The sequence below is a fragment of the Polypterus senegalus genome, chromosome 14 (assembly GCF_016835505.1).
Source record: "Polypterus senegalus isolate Bchr_013 chromosome 14, ASM1683550v1, whole genome shotgun sequence".
Taxonomy (NCBI): domain Eukaryota; kingdom Metazoa; phylum Chordata; class Cladistia; order Polypteriformes; family Polypteridae; genus Polypterus; species Polypterus senegalus.
The window spans coordinates 92,536,165-92,559,248 of record NC_053167.1 but is presented as its reverse complement, the minus strand read 5'-3'; the positions used below and the strand labels follow the sequence as shown (position 1 = coordinate 92,559,248).

The 23,084-nt window shown below is 36.4% G+C and overlaps 1 protein-coding gene across 1 annotated transcript in view; it reads right to left on the bottom strand.

The window, feature by feature from the left end:
• The window catches only part of hectd3 (HECT domain containing 3), a 45,252-nt gene that overhangs the window by 14,741 nt on the left and 7,427 nt on the right, over positions 1-23,084 (bottom strand). The window contains exons 2-10 of the mRNA XM_039734653.1: positions 22,971-23,083; positions 19,206-19,298; positions 14,997-15,132; positions 9,842-9,963; positions 9,330-9,443; positions 6,195-6,277; positions 5,908-6,073; positions 2,726-2,807; positions 119-301 (exon numbers count right to left, since the gene is read on the bottom strand). Coding sequence (XP_039590587.1) covers positions 119-301; positions 2,726-2,807; positions 5,908-6,073; positions 6,195-6,277; positions 9,330-9,443; positions 9,842-9,963; positions 14,997-15,132; positions 19,206-19,298; positions 22,971-23,083 — 1,092 coding nt within the window. The remainder of the gene's footprint in view (positions 1-118; positions 302-2,725; positions 2,808-5,907; positions 6,074-6,194; positions 6,278-9,329; positions 9,444-9,841; positions 9,964-14,996; positions 15,133-19,205; positions 19,299-22,970; position 23,084) is intronic.

Here is a 23,084-nt window from a genome sequence, read left to right as displayed (position 1 = left end):
CTTTTCATTCTTCTGGGTGTGTTTAAACTTTTAGCAGACCCAAATCAATTTGAACAAATAAATAATCAAATAGTAGCACACATCAAATTAGTTGCAGCTTTTTAGTAATAGCAAGTACCTGATTAAAAACAGAATTTTTACAGCTGGGATCAAGAGATGGGTTGTCTCGATGTTCCATTGCTAGACGACGGTTTATGTAGAGTCTTGGCATGAAATTTGGCTTGCTTGTCTCAGAGTTTTTCAGGCACTGCATAATCAAGGCAGCACGCCTTTTTGATAAAAGCAAAAACTGCTTGACATACTGAAAGACAAGTTCAGAATTCTTTTATTAATATTAGCTACTGACATGGGACAACATATTACAAGTATATATTTTGACCTAAGAAGATCATTTATCAAATGCTTAATTAGTTAAAACTGGTAAGAGGTACTGCTTAGAGAATCCATTCCTGGACATTTTTCATTCCCACATTCTCGGGAAGGAAACTGCTGTAATTCCAGGGAAACTCTGAACGGCCAAGCTCGCATATATAGCGTGTAAAAACTGATCAAGAAATAACAGAATTATAGTTGAAAATAATTAAGTGGCACGGTTTTTTGACCCACGGTGTAGTGTGTTGCCGATTAATTCGGTCAACAACAGACCAGCAGCAGTCAGTCTTCCGGCTCCGACTAAGACTGAGCACAGTGGACTGGAAGGAGTCTGCACTCTGCAGCTCACAAATGCTGGGATGGGGCAGACTTCATTGACGTCTGTCAGACAATGGCTTTGAACAGCAACTTGTGCCAAGAAACTTGCCATTACAGAATGATGACAAGAAACTGGATGCATCAGTAAAAGCTGAAATGGCGGTGTTTCAGAGCAACGGCAAGCACGGGAGTTGTTTAGAACAAGTGTATCAGTATCTGATGACTGTGCAGCCTACTTCACTGGAGGCAGAGCGTGCTTTCTCAGCGGCTGGCGTACTCTGCACGAAGGTGCGCTCTCACCTGGACGACCGCACACTGGACACGTTGTGCTTTCTATGCTCTTATTACCGCAGCTAACTAGATACATGTACTTATATGACAGCATGAACTGCTTGTATATAAGGTTAGTCTTTTATTGGTGTCAACATATTGCAGTAGTTTTATTAAAAAATAAGTGTCAGTTGTTCTAAAACCGTTCACATGTGAGATGCCCGTGCACTGTATCATCCCCGGGAGCCCGGGATTCCCAAGAATGACATGCGGATTCCCAAATTCCCGGGAATGGATAAACCCATCCGGGAATGGATTCCCTAGTACTGCTTAAGCCTAAAAGATACTTACCAGTGTCTCAACTTTAAACTGAATAGAGGGTACATGACAACATTTACTCCCATACTGGAGCACTAGTCCACTGACATAGGTAAAGTACTTAAGGGAACATAGGGTAGGGCAGTCTCTTACACAACACTTAAATTGGCTGAGTGTTTTCTCACCACAGTTGAAGAAATCATGCTCCTTGGGAAACAAATTACTACAACCCACAAAGGATATATTCATAAGTTTAATGAAAGAGTTCCCTGAACATTACTTTATCATTACAATGATTCAGAAGGAAAGGAGGACACTCTCTTGTTAAAGGAATACTTCACCCTAAAATATTTTTTTTATATGTAACTTAAACCATGTAGTTTGTAGTGGTGGCCTTGAAAAACTTTTAATCTCACGTTTTCACGAAGAATAGAGAAGAAAAATTACATATGAGCTAATAGTGATCAATGCTGTTGAATGGCAAAATATGTGAAACAAGAAAAGAAAATCTCACATTACTAGTGTTGCATAATTCACATCTAAGTTATCCAATCGAATGCACAAAATACAACCTTTTTAACTAAAATATTGTTAAATAGATACTTCCAGAATTATCAGCATACATCATAAAGAAGAAGCTAATGCCTCCGAGGACTGATTTTTTTTTTTTTTTATTGAAGACTTACCTCTTCCTCTCATTCATTTCAAAAAGCCAATACTCTGAGACTTTAGTTTCTTGTTTATGATGTGTGCTTATATTTTCTTATCATATGCCATTGTAAAACATTGGTCACTATTGGCTACTATTAAATTAGAAACTTTTTTCTCTCCATTCTGCATGAAAACATAACATAAAAATTGTGCTTATTTTTACATATTAAAAACTATATTTTAATATTAACATATTAAAAATATTTTTGGGGAGGAGTATTCCTTTAAGAGAAAATAAGAGAAGTAGAGATATTGACAAGTGATGCTGTTATGTAGCAATAATGTATTGCTTTAAAGCAAGTATGTAAGAACCTGAGATCTGCCAGTAGTCTTTAAGTATATGCTATGTATACTCCCCTAGTTCAAGAATTCTAAACATGATAACATCTGGTTATCATAGTGCTCATTGTGTGATTATGATGGGATTAAGTATAATAACATCCACTACTCTGCTTCATCCAATTAAGGGTTGTAGGGGAACAAAGCCAATCATGACAGCACAGTGCAATGCATCAAATAGTCCTGGACACGGTTCCAATCAACTGCAGAGTACACTCATGCCAAGAATATTCTATTTCTATTATTCTATTTTTTGCAGTGTGTTCTTACTAAATGTATTGTACACCCTCTATATTTGACTCAGGTTCTCAGTAGTGGTTTAAAAACAAATTGGTGAATTATTCTGTAAATAGCTTTTTGAACATCTCTTGAACTAAGACACTATGTCCATTCTTACCTTTAACTGATTAAAGGTACCCAATGTATAATCCCAAGCTGGAACAAGATGTGGGAGTAATTCATCCAGCAGAAAAGCAAACCTATAGTTAAAACAAATACCAATGGAAAATATTCTTCTTCAAAAATAAAGTAAAAATAGAATATAGTAACACTAGCTTTTAGATTTTCTGTCTTCCAACTGGTGTTTCAGACAGTTGTATGTACTTTAAATCTTTGTTCTTTAGCAAAGAATGAATTCAAGACCTGCCAAACATTCTAAAGTATTTGATAAATATGACTTTCTTTAATATTTTAAACAAAAATTCCTTCTACAAATAAACATTCCTTCTACATTTAAACTTACAGTATATTGTTAACATATTAGGAAAAACCAAAAATACTATCTTCAATAAGACAAAGAAATACCTGTCTTTACAGCGCATCCAGAAAGTCTTCACAGTGCATCACTCTTTCCACATTTTGTTATGTTACAGCCTTATTCCAAAATGGATTAAATTCATTTTTTTCCTCAGAATTCTACACACAACACCCCATAATGACAACGTGAAAAAATGTTTAGTTGAGGTTTTTGTAAATTTATTAAAAATAAAAAAACTGAGAAATCACATGTACACAAGTATTCACAGCCTTTGCTCAATACTTTGTCGATGCACCTTTGGCAGCAATTACAGCCTGTGACGATGTGGGTTCTGGCTCCACGCTCCCTTTGATGTTGGAAGCACTTGAACCCAACACCGTCGATAATGTTGCCGAATGAGCTAGTCAATGGAGGCAAATTACTGAGCAAGGGGAAGGTAGAAAGTGCAAAAGTGCTTTTATTTAAAACAGTCAACAAAAACAAAGTTCATAAATAAATAATCCATAAAACGAACGTGGGGTAAAACCAATAAATAAACACAACAATCCTTTAAAAACGAAGGTTAAAATCTTCTCCTGGAAGCAGTCTTTAAAACAAAAAACAAATCCGGTGCTTTTCTGTATGCGTCTCACCTGCTTATCCCGTACGGGCTTAGCAGCAGGCAAGACGCTCTCTGCAGCTGCCCTCCTACTTCACACGCTCGAGACTGGAGACCTCCCGATCCCTGGCTCCGGTATGGCACTCATCCCAGTCCCGAGACTTGATTACCCCAATAGCCAGGTCGCTCATATTGGGGACTCCACCACCAAGCCTCCCGACTTCCGCTGCCTTTCCGCGGCCTTCTGCGGCTCGTCGCTTTCACCTTGTCACTCCCGCTACCAGATCGCTCAGCGGGAGCGACATCTACACAAACACCTGGGTGTCGGCCTAACACCCAGCTTCCTCGCAGCTGCCCACGAGCGCCGATCGCGCTCACCCCCGCTCCGCGTGTCCGTCTCTCTTCTGCACCGCTTGCTTCCACGCTCCCTGTAACCTCCGTCCTCTCTTTCCTTTCCTTTTGCTCTCCGATCGTTTCTTTCTCTTCCCGAACGTTTCTTTTTTCTTGTAATCGATTCTCTCTCTTTCTCCCCAACCGACTTGCGCTTCTTTTAAAAACGTGAGGGGCCATCACAGCTGCAGCATTAGCCACGGGAGCAATCACAAATGTGGGCAGTTCCTCACCTGTGCACACGTTGAGAAACGCCCACATCGACGACTGCCCGCTGCTCGCTATAACAACGCCTCACGAAGCCGCCTCGGGTGCGATGATTATTTATTTAAAATCAATGGCCTTTTCTCCACGAGCTGTGGACCCATAACACCACACAGCCTCAAGTCTTTTTGAATATGATGCCACAAGCTTGGCACACCTATCCTTGGCCAGTTTTGCCCATTCCTCTTTGCAGCACCACTCAAGCTCCATCAGGTAGGATGGGAAGCGTTGGTGCACAGCCATTTTAAGATCTCTCCAGAGATGTTCAATTGGGTTCAAGTCTGGGCCATTTAAGGACATTCACAGAGTTGTCCTGAAGCCACTCTTTTGATAACTTGGTTGTGTGCTTAGGGTCGTTGTCCTGCTGAAAGATGAACTGTCACCCCAGTCTGAGGTCAAGAGCGCTCTGGAGCAGGTTTTCATCCAGGATGTACATTGCTGCAGTCATCTTTCCCTTTATCCTGACTAGTCTCCCAGTTCCTGCCGCTGAAAAACATCCCCACAGCATGATGCTGCCACCACCATGCTTCACCGTAGGGATGGTATTGGCCTGGTGATGAGCGGTGCCTGGTTTCCTCCAAACGTGACACTTGGCATTCACACCAAAGAGTTCAATCTTTGTCTCATCAGACCAGAGAACTTTGTTTCTCATAGTCTGAGAGTCCTTCAGGTGCCTTTTGGCAAACTCCAGACGGGCTGCCATGTGCCCTTTACTAAGGAGTGGCTTCCGTCTGGCCACTCTACCATACAGGCCTGATTGGTGGATTGCTGCAGAGATGGTTGTCCTTCTGGAAGGTTCTCCTCTCTCCACAGAGGCCCTTCTCCCCCAATCGCTCAGTTTAGATGGCTGGCCAGCTCTAGGAAGAGTCCTGGTGGTTTCCAACTTCTTCCACTTACGGATGATGGAGGCCACTGCGCTCATTGGGACCTTCAAAGCAGCAGAAATTTTTCTGTAACCTTCCCCACATTTGGGCCTCAAGACAATCCTGTCTCAAAGGTCTACAGACAATTCCTTTGACTTCATGCTTGGTTTGTGCTCTGACATGAACTGTCAACTGTGGGACCTTATATAGACAGGTGTGTGCCTTTCCAAATCATGTCCAATCAACTGAATTTACCACAGGTGGACTCCAATTAAGCTGCAGAAACATCTCAAGGATGATCAGGGGAAACAGGAAGCACCTGAGCTCAATTTTGAGCTTCATGGCAAAGGCTGTGAATACTTACATACATGTGCTTTCTCAATTTTTTTATTTTTAATAAATTTGCAAAAATCTCAAGTAAACTTTTTTCATGTTGTCATTATGGGGTGTTGTGTGGAGAATTCTGAGGAAAAAATGAATTTAATCTATTTTGGAATAAGGCTGTAACATAACAAAATGTGGAAAAAGTGATGTGCTGTGAATACTTTCCTGATGCACTGTATATACAGGCATTTTCCTAAAGGCATTCATCATAAACACTGAAATAAAACTGAAATGTAAGGTAATTCAAACTGTTTATCATTTCAGCAGTTCACCAGTTTAACAAAGTTTCTAATAAGTAAATTTCTGTAGACTTTTACCATTACCTCTTGATAACAAACGCTCGTCTGTAAAGCACATCTGGATCTGTTCCTTCTAATCGTGGATATCGAACTAGATGTGGGGATTGGAACATATCAGCATTTAGTCCCAGGTCACGCTCTCCTGATGATTTAATTTTAAGACCTCTGATCCTTACGTCGATCCCTTCATCTAGAAAATAAAATTATTTTGTAAATTTTTAATATTGTAAAAAAAACAATTGTTCTAAAAATAACATTAGCTAAAGAAGTGAACAAAATTTCATTTTATTTAATGACATTTTTGGTCCTACCTTTGCATTCAACAATTCGAATTTCAATGATTGGCATATGTCCAGTCATGTCTTCTAAAACACAGACATCTCCAATTAGACTCCTGTTTTAAAATTGCAAAGATATATACAATGTAAATGAAAATACCAACAGTTTGATTATTTTCAATTTTGTTTTGATTCAAATAATGACAAATTATATATCCAGTTGACTTTTTTAAATTCACTCGTATTTTTGGGTATCATTTCATCACACTGATATACAGTATATTTAAAACACACACAAACATTCATTATGTACATATACATATAAGGCAGATGATCTTGCAGAAAAGACAAGGAAATGATTTTGTGTCTGGCTGGAGTAAGATAATTGATGGACCAGCGGAAGCCGGAAGCAGTTCCATCACCTATACAGCAAGTGGCAGTGGTCCTCTCCTCTTTGTGGTGTCCCAGTTCGGACACCTGCAAGGGTTCTTGGATGCTGGGAATCCAGAAGGGCAACTCTGTCTTGGTCCCTGGGTGCTAGTAGAGGGTGCTGTCGGTAGAGGACCTCCATGCTTTCCATGTGAACTGGAAGTGCTTCCAAGGACACCAGAAGCATTCCTGCATCTGGCTTGAAAAGGAGCCCGCTGCCTCACATCGGAGAATCAGAGTCGGGAGGCAGCAGGCGGGACTCAACTGGGGGCAGAAGGAGGAAGAAATGTATTTAATTTGGATGTCTTTTTGCTGAAATTTCTGTTTATAGTGTGGGTGAAAAATAAAAAACAATGCATTTGAACCTAAAATTGTGTTGGGTAACTTTGTGTCTGAAGTTTGGGGCTCAGTGGCACCCCCTTGTGGTCACTATATACAGTATATGTGTGAGAGCATAATAAAGGATATAAGAATGAATTAAACGTAATTTTTTTTAACTTATACCTGTGTCATATTACACAACGTCTAGTCAGAGGGGATGTCAAATCTGACGACTGCAGTTGCTGTTCTCTTCACCTTAAAATGTCAGATTACAGAGGATGACAAATCAAATGATACCATGAAGACTTTCCAGCACTGTTTTAAAATGTCAAAAGTACTACAAGATTGCTCCCTTTTCTGATAGCCAATAAGATGTTGTCTGATGGATGGTTTTCAGGTATTGCAAGTTCAGTTGCAATCTCTACCCTTTTTGTGTTTTTTCTACTATGTTGTGGTGCGTAAAACACAAGATATACGACAAATGCAAATTTTCTGTTTGCAATGTCCTTGTAGCTGCATTATATGTATTTTACTTCTGGGTGAGCATTCTTTGGTTTGTCCGCTCCCTCACACACACAGCCTGCCCCTATGGCTTGAGACAAAAAGAAGACTAGTTTTTCTTGGAGCAAGTTGCTAGCTATGTCACACTACAGAAATGGACATCATGGGGGTGTGTTGTGACTGCCAAGATTCTCTATGATTATGTAAATGAAGTCTGTGACTGGAAATCGCTGGAAAAATCTTGCATTGTGATAGGGCCTTTAGTTGCTTTGCTAATACAGTAGACAGACTGGCTTAGCTTAGCTCCAGACTTGGAACTACTTTTATTCTCATCTTCTACACTATAGTAATGGCAGAAAAATATTACAAGCCACATATCAAATTGCAAAAAAATAAATAAATAAAAATCCAACCATTTTACAACATACTAAATCTAAATTAGTTGTTATTGGGACCCAGAATTGCTTACAGAACCATTTTTTTGCAAGGCTGTATTATATGGCAAGAAACACTCACTCATACCTTGCCAATTTAGAGTTAAAATTACTGAGTATACAGTCTTTAGCCCATTGAAGGAAAACTGCAGTAACTCAAAGGAAAAGAAAAACACACACACAAACAGGAAAAATGTAATAACTCCATACAGACAGTGACTGTGCAAAAATTCCAAAAATATGACTGAGAAGAGTCGGGCAAATGAGGACAAACACAGTCAGCAAGGGGTTGGTGCATAAGTGCCAAATACTTTTATTAAAACCAATAAAAAAAGCAGTGTTCAAAACAGTGCAGTGATTCAAATGATCCCATATATAAATAATCCATGAACGTCAAAGTGAATGTGGTAGTTAAAATCAAGTTCAATAAATAAACATTCCATTAAAATGAGGAAGAAGAAGCAGTCCTTTGAAAACTCACAACCCTGGGTGCATCTATCTAAAATATGACGTCTCTCTTGCTTACCCTCTTCGGATCTCGCAGCATCAGAAGACGTCCTCCAGCAAGCGCAGACAACCATGATGTTCCACGAGATGAGCCCAACTCCCTACGACTCCCACTGCCATTCCACACAGTATTATTGTTTTTTTACTGCTCAATGGCTGCTTAGCAGGTGCAATCCTCATCCACTTCTTGAATGCCAGCCACACATTCAATCCTTGGGGTACCCAATCCAGTCCGCCTACTTCTGCCCTGTCTTGCACTGGCTCTCTCTTGCTCCTGCCCTTCTCTTCATCCTTTAACCTCTGTCTCTCTTTTCATTTTCTCTTCTCAATTCTTTCCTGTCCTCCACTCCACCATGCCAGCTCATTATAGTACCTTAATTGGGTGCAGGTGTTAAGGTGTGACCGACTCTCTACCTACTCCTAGGTTTGAATGAGGCACCTGACTGACGCTCGCATTCGTATGTGTATATACGATCAGCCATGCAACCCAACCACCCCGGTCTTGAGCACACCTGCACCCATTCCCAGCCTGCACACTTTCAGGCACAATTATTTATTTAAAGCTTGCACAACGCCACAAACTACTTATTACAATATGGTGTGTTAAGCACAGAATATTATCAATTACAAATGTGTGACTGATTTTCTAAAATTATTCTGACAAGGATATAATTAAAATACTTGACAGACAAAATGAAAAACTGAGCAAATCCATCCTAATCTGTTAAAAAAAATTAAGGTCATAATTAATTGACTTACAGACTAGCTACTGTTGGTCCAGCAGTGCCAAATTCTTTTGGACGAGAAACACTGTGCTAAATTATATTTGTGATCAAAGACTGAACCAACAAATCAATATAGTTAGTTTTAAAATGGACAGAAACATAAACTACTTAAATATGATAATATCTACAGTCTTGGACAACACCATAAAAGAATATAAATGAATGAAAAAGTAGAAAAATGTCAAACCTACTCATCAACACCAACATCACTGAGCTTCTTCATGTTGTCTCCATCTCCACCATATACAGTGATTCTCCTAGGCAAATAGTTGTCATCTGTTGAATCAACTGTCAGAATCAATTTTCTGAAATTAGAAATTTTAAATAGAAAATAACCAATGTGTTTATCATTCTTCACTTATATCACTGAATACAATCAAACAAGATGTACTGTTTTTAATTGCCACTGGTGTAATGCATACAAGGAAGGAATACTGTTTATTTTACACTTCCCACATGCTGAAGTTTTCTAAAGATACTTAAGGAAATTCGTATTCTAAACCTTTTATATAAAATAAGTTTTATTTTTAATACAACTTTGAAATAAAAAGTTGAGTAAAAGCTTCATTCATTAACAGTCAGAAAAACTGGATGGGACAATTAGCATTGCTTGGATGCTTATACTCAACAAAATATCATCCTTGTTGGTAACAATACATGAACAATGAAGTAAAAAAATTGAATACTTTTGTGGAAGTCTTACTTTACAACTGTTCCTTTTTTCATATGTAAACGTATCCAGTGCTGTCCCTGGGCTCCATCACTCTCCCAGTATGTATCATTGTCTCCATCTGTTAGACACCAAGCACCACTGTTTGGGTCCTCCTGAAAGAAATGAGAAAAACTAAAGAGGCAACAAAGAAAAAATGTAAAACTCTGATTTTTTGGTTCATAGTTCAAAATGAAGCCAACAAAAACCTTATGTTATGTTGCATTTACACACTGATTTTTGCAATTTTAGTGCTATGGTTACAAATGAAGTTCTAATTAGAGGTGCATTAAGGATATGCATGGGGACACACTCATAAGTCTGATATGTACTTAAATGTACATATATTGGAAATCACATCAAAAATGAAAGTGTAGTCACATTTGGAAATGATGTTACAGTTTGCAAAAATGCCAAACTAAAGAGCTTAATGCTGACATAATATCACATCTTATCACGCTGTTATAATTAAGTACAGTATTTACTATTAAGACAATTGCATAACATTTGCTTCTAGAAAATGATCATATACAAAAAAGGTAACAGAAGGCTAATATGTCACTCTATTTTCTGAAAAAGAAATAGTAAAATTTGCAACAGGGTGTGCAATAAGATCACTAGAATGTGTCCCCTACTGGTATTACTTTTAGTCAGATACTAATGTGGCTGAGAACTTCATCCTGTATTTTTACAGAAATCATGTCTGAAGAAACTTGTGGTCAATTTGTCCAGGCTACAATGCTGATGTTAAACTGAGTTACCCAATGATCACAGAATGAAAATAAGATTTCAGAAACAGAGATTAGTGCAGTTTTAAACTACTTTTGAAGAATTTCCAGAGAAGTTCTCAAAATACATATCCTTATGAATTATTGCATCATCAAAAATTACATTGATCAAATAGAAATGCAGGATACAAAGGAGTAAAGGAAGAATGGTTTTAGCATTTCTCTGCCATATATTTTTATGAGGAAAGGTATTATTCATAATAATACACATGTTTTTATAATATGCTTTTCATACTTAAATGTTAACATTTTGTAAAAGCAAAGTAAAAGTTAAAGACAACCACTTTAGATAAAAAAATAGCATTAACGTGGTAATTAAAAAAAAAAAATCAACATGCAAGAATAATCAAGGGAAAGTTAATTCCAGGTATAGGGGCAAATGAAAAAAGGCAGTATCATTTGTGAAATGTAGGTTTGTGATGAACCCCAGAAATTGAAAATGACTGCTACATTTGAGATTTTAGTTGAATGCAAAATGTGGAACAGCTCTTTTAGGTACAGTGAGGCAAGTCCATGCAGAACCTTATAATTTCAACGTAGAGATTTTAAAAATCAGTTAGCTGTTTGACAGGAATCCAATCTAATGCTTATTGAATATTAGCTATGAGGTCTCACTTTCTTGTTTTTGTTAGTATTACTCTGTTTTAGTGACAAATTATGAAGACTGTTAAAAGATATTAGAGATCTTTGCAACAGTTCGGCTGCAATGATATAAAAGAATGGATAAGCTTTTCAACATCAGACTGCAACAAAACTGGAGAGGTTCTAGCATTGTTTGTCAAGTGACTCAGTATTGATTTACAAATCAATGTATGAACCAGCCATTTATCATGAGGTACATATTTAAGAGCTGGATATGGTATGTGACACTAATAAGCAGGGTCTCAGTGCCTTATATTTGAACTCCAATTTTAAAGCTAGGTTTTACCAATGTGGTTAACTCCTCAAAATAAGCATTCAAATGCACCGTGGCTATAGAATAACTAAAGAACTGCAGAGTATGATTAGAAAATCATATCTGATCACTTAGTCAATTCAAAGATGACATAGAACAACATGGGACTGACAACTGATCCTTGTGGGGTTCCACATGCATTGATATATTGAGTAGACAAACATGTGTTTAGCGAGACAAATTCAGACTTATTAGTAAGATATGAATAAAACAAATCATTGACAATCTTAGTAAGTCAGACATTTCTTATACTCTGTAGAAGAAAGTAGTGATCAACAATATGAAAGGAAACGTTTTTAGTAGTAGTAACTCAAGTATACCCAAAAAGTTCTAACTCAGTGTCATCATTAGGTTTGAGTCACTGTGAATCCTGTGAATATAATGTGATAGTCACCTCTCATCATGCTCCTCATTTTTTTAATGAAAAAAAATTTAAACCATAATGTTCTACTAATGCGAATTGCTGTTTTTTTTATAAAATTTCTTTTTTTAGCAGACAAAGACTTTATATATTTATAGAAATTACTCAGAACTCAGCTCTAAAGAATCAGTGGAAACAATCTGAGAAACACTCAAAGCATATTTAAAGGGATAAATTACTTTATATGTTTGAAAACAAAATGCAAACTAGAAGCACATCAAAAATATGCAAAATTGTCCATATTTAATTTAAAAGAATTTAATTTTCAGAATACAACAGAGATGGACGAACTAATTTTTAAGTTACACCTTTGATATTATAAGTCCCAATAAAAGGCTAATAAGTTTATAGTTGAACAAATACATAAAAGAGAATAACAGATATTAATGATATAGCTGAAGGTAAACTCATAAAGTAACTAATATATTTAAGGAATAATAATAAGTGGGCAGTAAAGTGGTGTTGTTGCCTTGCAGCAAGAAGACCAGGGTTTGCATCCCACATCCTCGCTGTGTGGAGTCTGCACGTTCTCCCTGTGTCTTCATAGAGACTCCAGTTTCCTTACTCCTAATATGGCAACATTAATTTGGCCCTAGCATATGTGTGTGTGTGTGGGGGAGTGATTGACCAGTACCATATCCAAGGAATTGCTCCTGCCTTGCGCAATATGCTCCAGCCCTCTACGACCCTACTCAGGATTAAGCAGGCTTAGAAAATGGTATGGTATAAACCACAGTCTCCATACACATCTGAGTGTAACAAAGAAAAACCCATGTTAACAATTATCTAAATAAATCAGAAGTGCTGAAACTCAATGCACTGCTTACTGAGGAACTGAACCAACTATTCAGACTCATAGTGATTTAAGATACTGTAAAATTCTTTACAAAGTGGGAAAACCACTGGGCCAAAGACACAGTTTTCTGTAGCTCCTTTAAAGGACAATTTCAAATTTTAGCTCTACTAAACGCACTCAATATTTACATAACTCAAAACGTATCTCGACATTTAGAAAGCTCTATACCGATAATGTGGACCTCTGGTCACCTCTGTCTTAAATATGGAATTCCTGCAAAACACTCCCCAGCCCCCCTCCCCCCAAAATCTTGCACTATCCAGACTAAACAATACTCTCAAACACATATTCCTGAATGCCAACTCATTTACAACCACAATGATTTTGGAAGCCAGAAAAGAACACAGAAGTTTTCACTACAGTCACATTAAGTCACTAGAATATGAAAGTCTAGTCTTCAAATATCAAAAAATTAAAAGCTCTAAAAACATCACGAAAAGCACTCACCGGCTCCTGAGCACTTACAGTCAGAAAAGGCGCAACAGTGTTGCCACTTCAGTAGGAACAAAGAGAGAGAGAAAACTGTAAGAGCACAGACACTTCGGTTTAACACGCAATATTTTAATAACTCACTTCATTTTCTTTGACAAAGACTAAGAGGGTTAACAACATTCTGCTCCGTGCACCACCCACCTACCAAGGTCCCTGTAAGCACAGAAAGAGGTCACCTGTACGCCACACCACCAATGGTTATTAATGTTAAAGAAGCAACAGCCCACTGACTTTAACAAATTTATATATGAAAAACACTGCTTATTGAATTGGCTACATTGTGTCCTGAATCCAAGAAACACTTCAGACACTTCTCAGTGTGTCCAAACTAATATGTTTTTTTCTGCTTTGTTTGCTTGCTTCCTGACTATAACCTGAAGATTACTTCCAAGACTATGTTATAAAAGGTACTGCATTTTGTATTTATACTGTAGGCTGTCGCTGCACAAGTCATCGTAGCATGCAGAATGACAAGGATCAGTGAGGAACGGTTCCACGATGCATTTTACCTGCTGTTATGTTTTCCTACCATAAGCGAAGCACAAAAATCGTTTTACAAGACACAACAGGCAAAAACCTAACACAAACAAATTCAATAATTCTCAAACCAAAACAATACCTTTTAAACAAAGCAGGGGACAAATCCAGGAAAGCCAAATATCAAAGCAGTCATAAACCAAAAGACAGGCAATGAAACAGAAAATGCATTGTCAAAACTACAATAACTGCAGCAGCTTTGTCTTTTATACACCTGGGGCAGTCCTGCAGCTACAACATCAGGTGGCCCTGTCCCCTTCAACACCACATACAGGAAACAGGGCTGATAATAACTCAAATAACTAGTACCTTAATACACAATTATTATTATTATTATTATTAAATGATTAATACATTTTACAATAATACACAAACCAATGAAAAAAATTAAATCAAATGCAGAATAAATAATAGAATATACACACTTATATTTAAATAATAGCTAAAACACTAAGTATATCTAACATAAACTTGAGCTAGGGAAACAACCCAGGCTATAATCTTGACCTGTCAGTAGTCTCTTTGTTATAATAGGAGTTGATTTGATTCAGTTGGACAAATTTGATTTATATCATCGAGGCACAACTGACAAGGCAGCTATATTGCAATCCTGCTTTTGTTTTTTTGTAAAGCGCATTGTGAATTAGGTGCTAACCACTAATAATTCCCTAAACAGTTATCAACTTCAAACCCATTAAATGTTTAAATGTTTTTTATTCACACCCTTAATGCACACTAAATAAAATTACAAATTATGCACAACAGACTTAAAATATTCTTTACTAACAAACATTAGTTCCACCACAATGAGGCTTTCTTCATTTTGGTCCACATATTATTTTGCAGCATAAATTGATTTAGATGCCTATCGCAATTTGTGCCTAACGTAGCTTATATAAACTGTGCAGTTCTACGCCAGACTAATATGTCTCTGTCTACTCCAAATGTCAGAGAGAATGAAATAAGCTGCAGTGTTTTTATATTATATTCTTTTTATGTTTTTTTGGGTTTATATAAACATATATACTTGTATAAATCCTTCTATTTTTTATGAATCAAAATAATTTTTGGAGTGCTATATAGAATAGAAGTGAACTAACCGAGCAAGAAGAGACATCAATGCTTTCCACATACTGCTTGACACTTCCCAGATTCTCATCTTCTTTGCCAATGTGATCATAAAAGAAATGAACCAGGTCTTCATCACACTCGAAAGTCCAAGTGGGTGGAATATATCTGTAATACAGAAGAAAATAACTTATAGAGCCTTCACTTTCATTGATGAATATGCTAGCTTACTCGATTATGTAATATGTTTATTAATGAAAGGCAACTTTGTATGCGCTATAAAATACAGTAATCAATGGTGGCTATTTTTACCTTTTACAAATAAATTAAACCAAAATATTTTTCCACCAAAGATTGTACGGATCTTTCAAAATGAATTAAAAAAAAACATTACTTTATTTAAGCCTTTAGCCACTGTTTGATTTACACATCTAAATAGGCTCTGGTATAATTAATTGTCCTTAAAAGTCAAGTAATTAATTTACTGAAGTCAGTCTGTGTGCAGTGAAAGTTCAAGTTAAATATATTGACTTCTGGGATGTTCCACTCACAGTACAGCTGTTACCAAAAATCACATTACAAAAATAATAGAATATTAAAAACAAATCTCATACTATTGAAAATCACCAATTAAGTAAAGAGTTATGAGACCATTTTTAAAAAGCAAAGACAAACCCTACAACAGCAATGAATTTTACTATAAATGATGTCAAAAGAGTATATAACAATCTTCAGCATATAGACAACAGCACAACCTCGAAATCTCTGCATTTGAACATGAAAATATTAATCCAAATGATCAAGTAATGTATGATCACTGCGTAGTTAGTTCAATCTTTCACTGAGTACACCTGAAAGAATTCTGGGATTTAAGAGACTGACAAATGAAAAGCTGCTATTTGAGTTTACACTAAATCTCAACTATTGTTTACAAAAAAGCACATGAAAGACCAGTGAAGAACAAGCTGAACATGATTACATGAAGCATTGTAAAAACATAATATTGTCATGGTTTTGCATCCCTAACTGCATAAGCTAAAATACACAGGAACCATGTAGAAAAATTGTGTTTTATTTTACAACGTAAATGATACTTGGGAGAAGATTAATGACAGAAAAAAAATGCTAAAAAAATACACAAGGACACAAGAAATTCCAGAAATGAGAAGAGACCATTCAAGCCTATTTGTATAGCTAATAGTTAAGTGGTCCGAATATCTCATTCAGATACTTCACAAAGGTTGTCAAGGTTTCGGCTTCAGCTACATGTTTTGGTAGTTTGTTCCAGATTCTCATAACGCTGCATAAAAAATGCTTTATGGTGGTAAACAGTACGTTAGACAAGGCACTAATAATGACTTAAGTAGATCAAATTCCCATTAATACCTGACACATTAGTGTAGTGGTTAGCACTTCACAGATCCAACATCTTGGGTTTGAATCCAATGTCTGGTTGTTACAAAGAACATAATAAATTTGACAAAATGAGAGAAGACCATTCAGCCCATTAAGCTTGTTTGTTAAGCTAATAGCTAAGCTGTTGTAATATCTCATCCAGATTCTTCTTAAAGGTTGTCAGAGTTTCTACTTTAACTCCAAATCTACTCAGTAGTTTGTTCTAAATTTCTACAACTCTTTGCATAAAGAAGTTCTTCCTGGCTTCACTTCTAAATGCACTTCCCCTCAATTTCCACTGATGTCCTTAAGTGTGTGATCAGTGCCACCCATAGCCAAATTGGGGCCCTAAGCAGAATCTTCTTCAGGCCCACTCGCCCCCTTCCTGCCCATTCTTGAATCCACTACATTAATATTTCTTATAACAGCTTTAATTTGAATAATAAATAAACAAAGAAGCACACATTACGAACAGAACTATAACTTTTAATGTCAAATATAAATACTTTTTTTAACTAATTAAAACTTGAAAGTGAATGTTCAGAGGTTTCTTCAGTCTCTTTGTTGCATATCACAACAGCACATGTCTACATTTTCTGAAGGCAATATCATCTAGGAGGTTATCTCACAACAGCTTCTGTGCAGGGTCCAGGCTGATGCTGATGACAGCCAAGCTGCTTATGCATTCTTGTGTCATTGATGACCTCAAGTATCTCTTGATGAACTTAAGTATTGAAAAACTGATACCTGGGAGGGTTGCTGCAATCCTGATGGCAACCCATAGATTTGGAATTTAAGGGTATTTAATGGCAAAGATATGCCAATTGATTTGTTTGCTTAAGAAATGAAGGCCTTGATTTGTTTGCTTAAGAAATGAAGGCCTTACTTAATGTAGCAAACAATATCACTACTGACCTGATACAACAACAACATAAACAATCTTACTACTACCACAACTAATAATAAAAACAATAAAGGTAAAATACAACTACTACTAATAATAATAACAATAATAATGTACAAAATAATACAACTAATAATAATAAAATAAAATTGCTACTACTACTACTGAATGTGCATAAAAAACTTACTTAATGAAGTAAATACTGGGTCAAAATGATACTGAATATTTAGATATTAAAAAAATGACCATGTATCACATACACGTATGAATTTATATAATCTTAATTTTGTCCTTCCAATGACAGCAGACACCAATAAGGCATTAACTAAATCAGTAATGTTGGCTACCAAGTTTATTTGAGGTAATTGCTCTTTTTGTATGTCAAAGTTGCTTGTGTGTTGCTTTTCCACAAATTCAGGCAATAGCTACAGACTAACTGGTAAGCAAGAAAGCCTGTGTGTTCGTGAAATTTACAAGCACGTTCCCAATACAACAACACTCAGAGCCCTTGATACCTTGACTAATGAATTGTGAATTTCACAATTCACCTTGTGAATTTCCCCTTGGGATTATTAAAGTATGTATGTATGTATCTATCTATCTAATGTTAGTAGTCTTTAACACTGTGTAGAGGTCCCAAGGTGTACATGGCAATAATAAATCCACAAGCATGTGTCAGCTAGGCACTGTAAGATCAGATACCTGTTAATCACTTGATATCAAAACTAATACAAATAAATGTACTCCATTACTCCAGTAAACAGCTGGCTTTTGATGAAATCTTAGCTAGCTTACCTACAGGTGGACAAATTTAGATTTCTAAACATAAATGCAAGTGCAGCACAAGCTGCTTCTTCATGCTTTCGTTATTTTTTTCTTTTCTTTTCTGTGCTCCTGTCTGGTATTGACTTGAAGCCATCTCTCTGTTCGTTAATGGAAAAATTACCAAAGCAAGTGACTGTCAACAAAGCGAATTTTATGATTTTTGAAGTAGCTGCGGGCCTGCCACCAGAGCTCTACTTCATTGAAGAGGTTATTGCTTTGCATTATACTTCAATGGTTTGCCCAGTTACAATTAGAATCTTGGAAGCGGTTATATGATTGAAGCCATGTAAACCAAGTGATAAAAATGTGCAATCCAAGTCTCCTTCCACCAGAGCTTCTGAATCGATTACATCTTGCCTGAAAAAGGGGCATGAGTTGCCTCAAAAGCTTGCATATTGTAATCTTTTTAGTTAGCCAATAAAAGATGTCATTTTGCCTGACTTCTCACTACATTCCTGAAATAGTCTAATGTCTTACTTTCAACATTTGATATGTTTTCTGTGTTCTATTGTGAGCAAAATATGGGTTTATGAGATTTACAAATCATTGCATTCTGTTTTTATTTACATTTTACACTTTTTTTGGAATTGGGGTTGTATAATATAATGAAGTCACTGCTATATCAAAGCCCAAAGTCATGAATTGAAATTCTTCTAAATCAGAAAATACATTTATTTTTTATTTCTTAAAATGAAAATGGAAACACTATTTCAAATCATGGAGTGAATACTTTTAAACCTGTTGAAAATACACTTTTGTTTTTATTTTTACATCTCTAAAATCACTTTGCTCAGTTAGACACCTAAGGTAATTTTCTGTTTTGCTCTATCTGTAAATTATATTCAGAACAGCTGGTACAGGACAATGTGGCAGAAAGTTACAATTTATTTTTTGTGATAAAATATATTACTGTTTTAGTGTGATCATAAACAAGATAATATTTAGACTTAAAGGAAGAAAGAAAAATGATTAATGTATGCGACCACAAACAAATCAGTAATTTTAATATGTATTGCCAACCAACAGTTATCAGACATTCTACCTACTTGTTCAGTAACAATATAAATGATTTTTTTTGGTATGTTTAATGTGAAATTAAATAAAAATTAACATTTACCTAAATTTGTTTACAGCTGACTCGTCTTGCTCTGCAACCTTTGGTCTGGAGCCAAGGTGTAAACAATATTTACTATCAACAACTTGATCCCACCTACAGAAGAAGCAAATTAACACTAATAAGCAAGTAAAACAACACAATAAACAAGTAATTGAATTTTAAAAAAGGCTTTGTATTCAAACAATTTACACCTGACCATAATGCCAAAAAACCCCAATAACTTAGTTAAACAATGTCACAGCTACTACTTTGTTACAAATACTTCACCAAACAATAAGCAAGTAAATAAGTAGCTATATAATGCTACAACTGTTACTGTTACAAAACACAGACATCTTCTAGGCTGAGGCTGGCAGTACTTGAAGGAAGCCACATTAAAATCTATCAGTCAATTATAAAAAACATTCAGCAGTCTAAAAATCTAAATTGGTATAGTTTAATCAATTTTAATTTACATGTTAGTTTGAAAAAGAAGAGATCATTAAGTAATACTCTATGTGAATTTACTATTGCTTACCATATCCATTCGTAAATGACAGAGCTCATTAAATAAATACACAAGAATTTATTATTTAATTATATTCATTATATGAATTATCTAATCTAAAATATTATTGCTTGTACTGACACTAATAATGAAATTCAAACACTTTATCATAGGTGTTCTCAATTAATTAATGACAGCAAAGATCATTAAAAATAATTCATTAGTATGTCCATTAAAGTCTGACTCAAATGTAATGTACCCATTTTCAGATCTAAAGTTATAAACGTCTTTGCTGTTTCCTTTATCCTACAAAATCTGTTAATGCCTACACTCCATAGTATAACAGAATAACATTAAGGATGCATAGAACTGGGCATAAAGAACTGGACTCAAGCAATCCAGGGCTGAGGTGCTAGAATGGAATGTGCCATTTTTAAAAATATTTTTCTCTCCTACCACCGCAACCGTCTTCAAATGACCACCTACCCCATACCATCACTACTGCATCAGCAACTCCTACTACTACTACTACTGGTATGGTCAATTATTAAGTACGCCTCTGAAGATCTGTCTGTAACTGATGAACAAATGAGCAGACAACTGAAGAAGCTAGAAAAAGGAAAAGCCATTGAACCAGAAGAAGTTAGTTCTCAGGTACTTACGTCCTGTGCTAAACAACTTTGTGGTATCATCTGGTATCAGGTAAGTCTGTTTCTAAGGCTCGAAAAAATGCAGTTGCTGTGGAAAACATCCTGAAGTACCCCACTTCCAAAGGAGGCAGCTATCTCTTCATCCAATTACTACAAACCAGTGGCTCTTATTTCCCACATTATGAAGACCTTTAAGAGGCTGGTCCTGGACTATACGAGTCCTCTTGTGAAATCCCACTTGGACTCAGTGCAATTTGCCTATTGCACAAAGACTGGAGTGGACGAAGCAATCATCTATCTGCTCCACAAGGCTTACTCCCCATCTAGAGAAAGTTACAGCACTGTGAGGATTATTTTTACTCCATTGACTTCAATACCATCCATCCATCACTGTTAAGGGGTAAGCTCAGGCATACGCAGGTGGATGAACCTATGGTGTTCTGGATAGTGGACCATCTGTCAGACAGGTCACAGTTTGTGAGGCTCACAGACTGTGTCTCAGTTTTGGATGTAAGCAACAGTGCAGAACCACAAGGAACAGTCCCATCACCTTTTCTGTTCACACCGTATGTCTCAGGCTATAACAACAGGTCACGTCACCTGCAGAAAATCTCTAATGATTCTGCACTAAAGAGATGTATCGACAAGGGGGATGAGATAGATGAAGAACTGTGTTTCTTTGCGTAATGATAACTGTCTGCAAATTAACATCAGCAAAATCAAGGAACTAGTTATTGTACTTTTGGCACACCAAAGAGCCTCTATGCTTGCCCACTATTCAAAAAGTGGATCTGGAGATGGTACACTGCTATAAGTACTTGGAGGTCTACATCAATGACAAGCTACACCAGTCTAATAATACAGAGGAACTATATAAGAAAGGGCAGAGGAGACGTAAGAAAATGTATTTCTTGAATGTGTGCAGCAACATCTTTTACACGTAAATGTCACTGTGATTTTCTACACTCTAGTATGCTAGGCCAGTAACGTCACTTCAAGAGTGGTCCACTGAATCACTGGAGGTAGTAGAGAGAACAAAGACAAAATTAATAGCTTTTTGAACAATGCTGCACATCCTTTCACTAAAGCACTACCATTGAGTACTTTTAGTTAATATATTATTCAACAGTGGTGTGTCAAGAAATGCTACTGAGGTTCCTTTAAACCATGGGTTCTCAAACTCGGTCCTGGGGACCCCTGTGGCTGCAGGTTTTATTCCAACTAGCCTCTGTTTTAATTGGACTCCTGGGCTAATTAAGGTGTTCTAATTGTTTAATTAATCCGTTATTTACTACTTTGTGGGGCTGGCTAAAGTAGTTGCAGCCTTCACGATTGAGTGTTGTTTGCTTGGGTTTCTGCTCTGCTTGTTTTAATTGTCATTATTAAGATTCAATGAAGGGAGCAAACTGCACAGAGAAAGGGCAGAATATAATAAAAAAAGTTAAGCATTTAAATCCTTAGCAAAACAGAAATATTTCTAAGTTTCTTATAAATGTAAAAATCATGCTGCTTTGCTTTTCTGAATGTAGAATTAAAGATAAATAATACCAGCTAATTAAATGAGATCCATGTTATCAGGTGTTGTCACTGATTAGGAACCTGGTTGGAACAAAACCTGCAGCCACAGGGGTCCCCAGGACCGAGTTTGAGAACCCCTGCTTTAAACCAACAACAACATGTCTTTTAATGCCTCATTTTGATTGCTCTCTTATCTTTAGCCAAGTCAGAAGTTTTGTACTCTTTTTCTGTAATGTTGCGTGCTTGAGGAAGGTTACAATTGTTGTTTGTTGTATTTCTATATTTCTTGAGCTTCTGTAAAAAGCTAAATTCCTACCTTAGGATAAATAAAGTGCTATCTAGCTTTCTATAAATTGCAATCACATGGTGCAAATTTTTCTATGACACATGCAACTAGTGTGGGAGACAAAGCCTTTGAGTTCAAAAACCTTTAATGAATGATGAGGAAATTTTTGAGATGTTGCATTAAATTATTTAAATAAAGGCTGAATACTCATTACTTAACCAATGAACGCTATTGTTAGATATGATGAGGTTCATATTGACTTTTTAATAATTAAGACAATTAACATGACTGTTACTAATTCTTTCCCTTTTTTAATTTCTCTAAATCTAGAGACTTCTGGAGTCGCAACAATCTTCCTCATGTTATTTCCCCTTGCCCTTTAAACTAGATGTTGGAATAGATGCGTTAGTGATAATGAGGGGAAAAAATCGTTTAGAGCACTGTACAGAAAATATTTCAAATTAGCTTGTTTCAGTCTGACAAACAATTAACAGCTTTAAGGAGAGTCATCTTTTAAACAAGAAAAATGACCTCAAACACAGGGCCAAACCTACTTTGGAAAAGCTCTAGTGAAAGGATGAATATTTTTTGAGTCTCTACTCCTCAATGGGTGTCTATTTGGCCACTAACACAAAACAGGTTAAATCAAAGTAATAATCAAATTTAGGAAAATAAGCACAATACTGAAATGGAGGAAGAAAAAAAACAAAACTATGTGCATAAATGTATCTGCAGGTTTCCCCAGAGAATCAGGAAACATGAAGCATGTTCTGATGTATTTCACTAAATCCCAAATGTGAATGTAAGTAGATAGCTTTAGAGACCTTGAACAAGGCTTAAAGTCATAGCCAAAGAGCTGCTGCTGCCTTTGCACTCTCTCTGGCGACTCCACAGGAACAAGTCTGCTTCCTCCCTCTGTGTGTTTACAGACCAGAATC